The sequence below is a fragment of the Cynoglossus semilaevis genome, unplaced genomic scaffold, assembly GCF_000523025.1.
Source record: "Cynoglossus semilaevis isolate Cse_v1.0 unplaced genomic scaffold, Cse_v1.0 C18884424, whole genome shotgun sequence".
Lineage (NCBI taxonomy): Eukaryota > Metazoa > Chordata > Actinopteri > Pleuronectiformes > Cynoglossidae > Cynoglossus > Cynoglossus semilaevis.
The window spans coordinates 1-567 of record NW_007591740.1 but is presented as its reverse complement, the minus strand read 5'-3'; the positions used below and the strand labels follow the sequence as shown (position 1 = coordinate 567).

General features: G+C 48.0%; 1 protein-coding gene across 1 annotated transcript; it reads left to right on the top strand.

Annotated features, from left to right (window-relative positions):
- Positions 1-8: 8 nt before the first annotated feature.
- LOC103399630 (serine/threonine-protein kinase TAO2-like) lies at positions 9-561 on the top strand (the record flags this gene model as incomplete). The annotated part of the gene is made up of 3 exons (XM_008338286.2): positions 9-106; positions 214-307; positions 430-561. Coding segments are annotated over exons 1-3 (317 nt in total), but the record flags the coding sequence as incomplete, so codon positions are not given.
- Between the last annotated feature and the right edge of the window lie 6 nt (positions 562-567).

Below are 567 nucleotides of genomic sequence, written 5' to 3'. Positions count from 1 at the left end.
TCTTCTTGTCGCAGGATGGCTCCTGAGGTGATCCTGGCCATGGACGAGGGTCAGTACGATGGGAAGGTAGACGTGTGGTCACTCGGCATTACTTGCATAGAACTGGGTAAGACGTTGCTTTATCGGCACAGCTTTTGTTACTGTATCGTCGCCACCGAGGCTCAAGGTCTTCCTTTTTTATTTTACTCTGTGTCACACGTCTTCTCCTCGCAGCTGAAAGGAAGCCTCCTCTGTTCAATATGAATGCGATGAGTGCCTTATACCACATCGCCCAGAACGAGAGCCCCGTGCTGCAGTCGAATCACTGGTTAGTGTCTGTAGAAGAAAAAAAAAACAAGCATATCCCTGTGTTGGTAAAATGTTCCCTTCGAAGTCGCTGCTACGCCATCGCAATTGATTTAATAAAATTCTGCTTTCGTTGTGTTTCAGGTCTGATTATTTCCGCAATTTTGTGGACTCCTGTTTGCAGAAGCTCTCCCCGGATAGACCTACCTCTGATGTGCTTCTCAAGGTACAAGACCCCAATGCAGTGTTCCCTCCCTATATCGCGGTTCTCCTTTCGCTTCC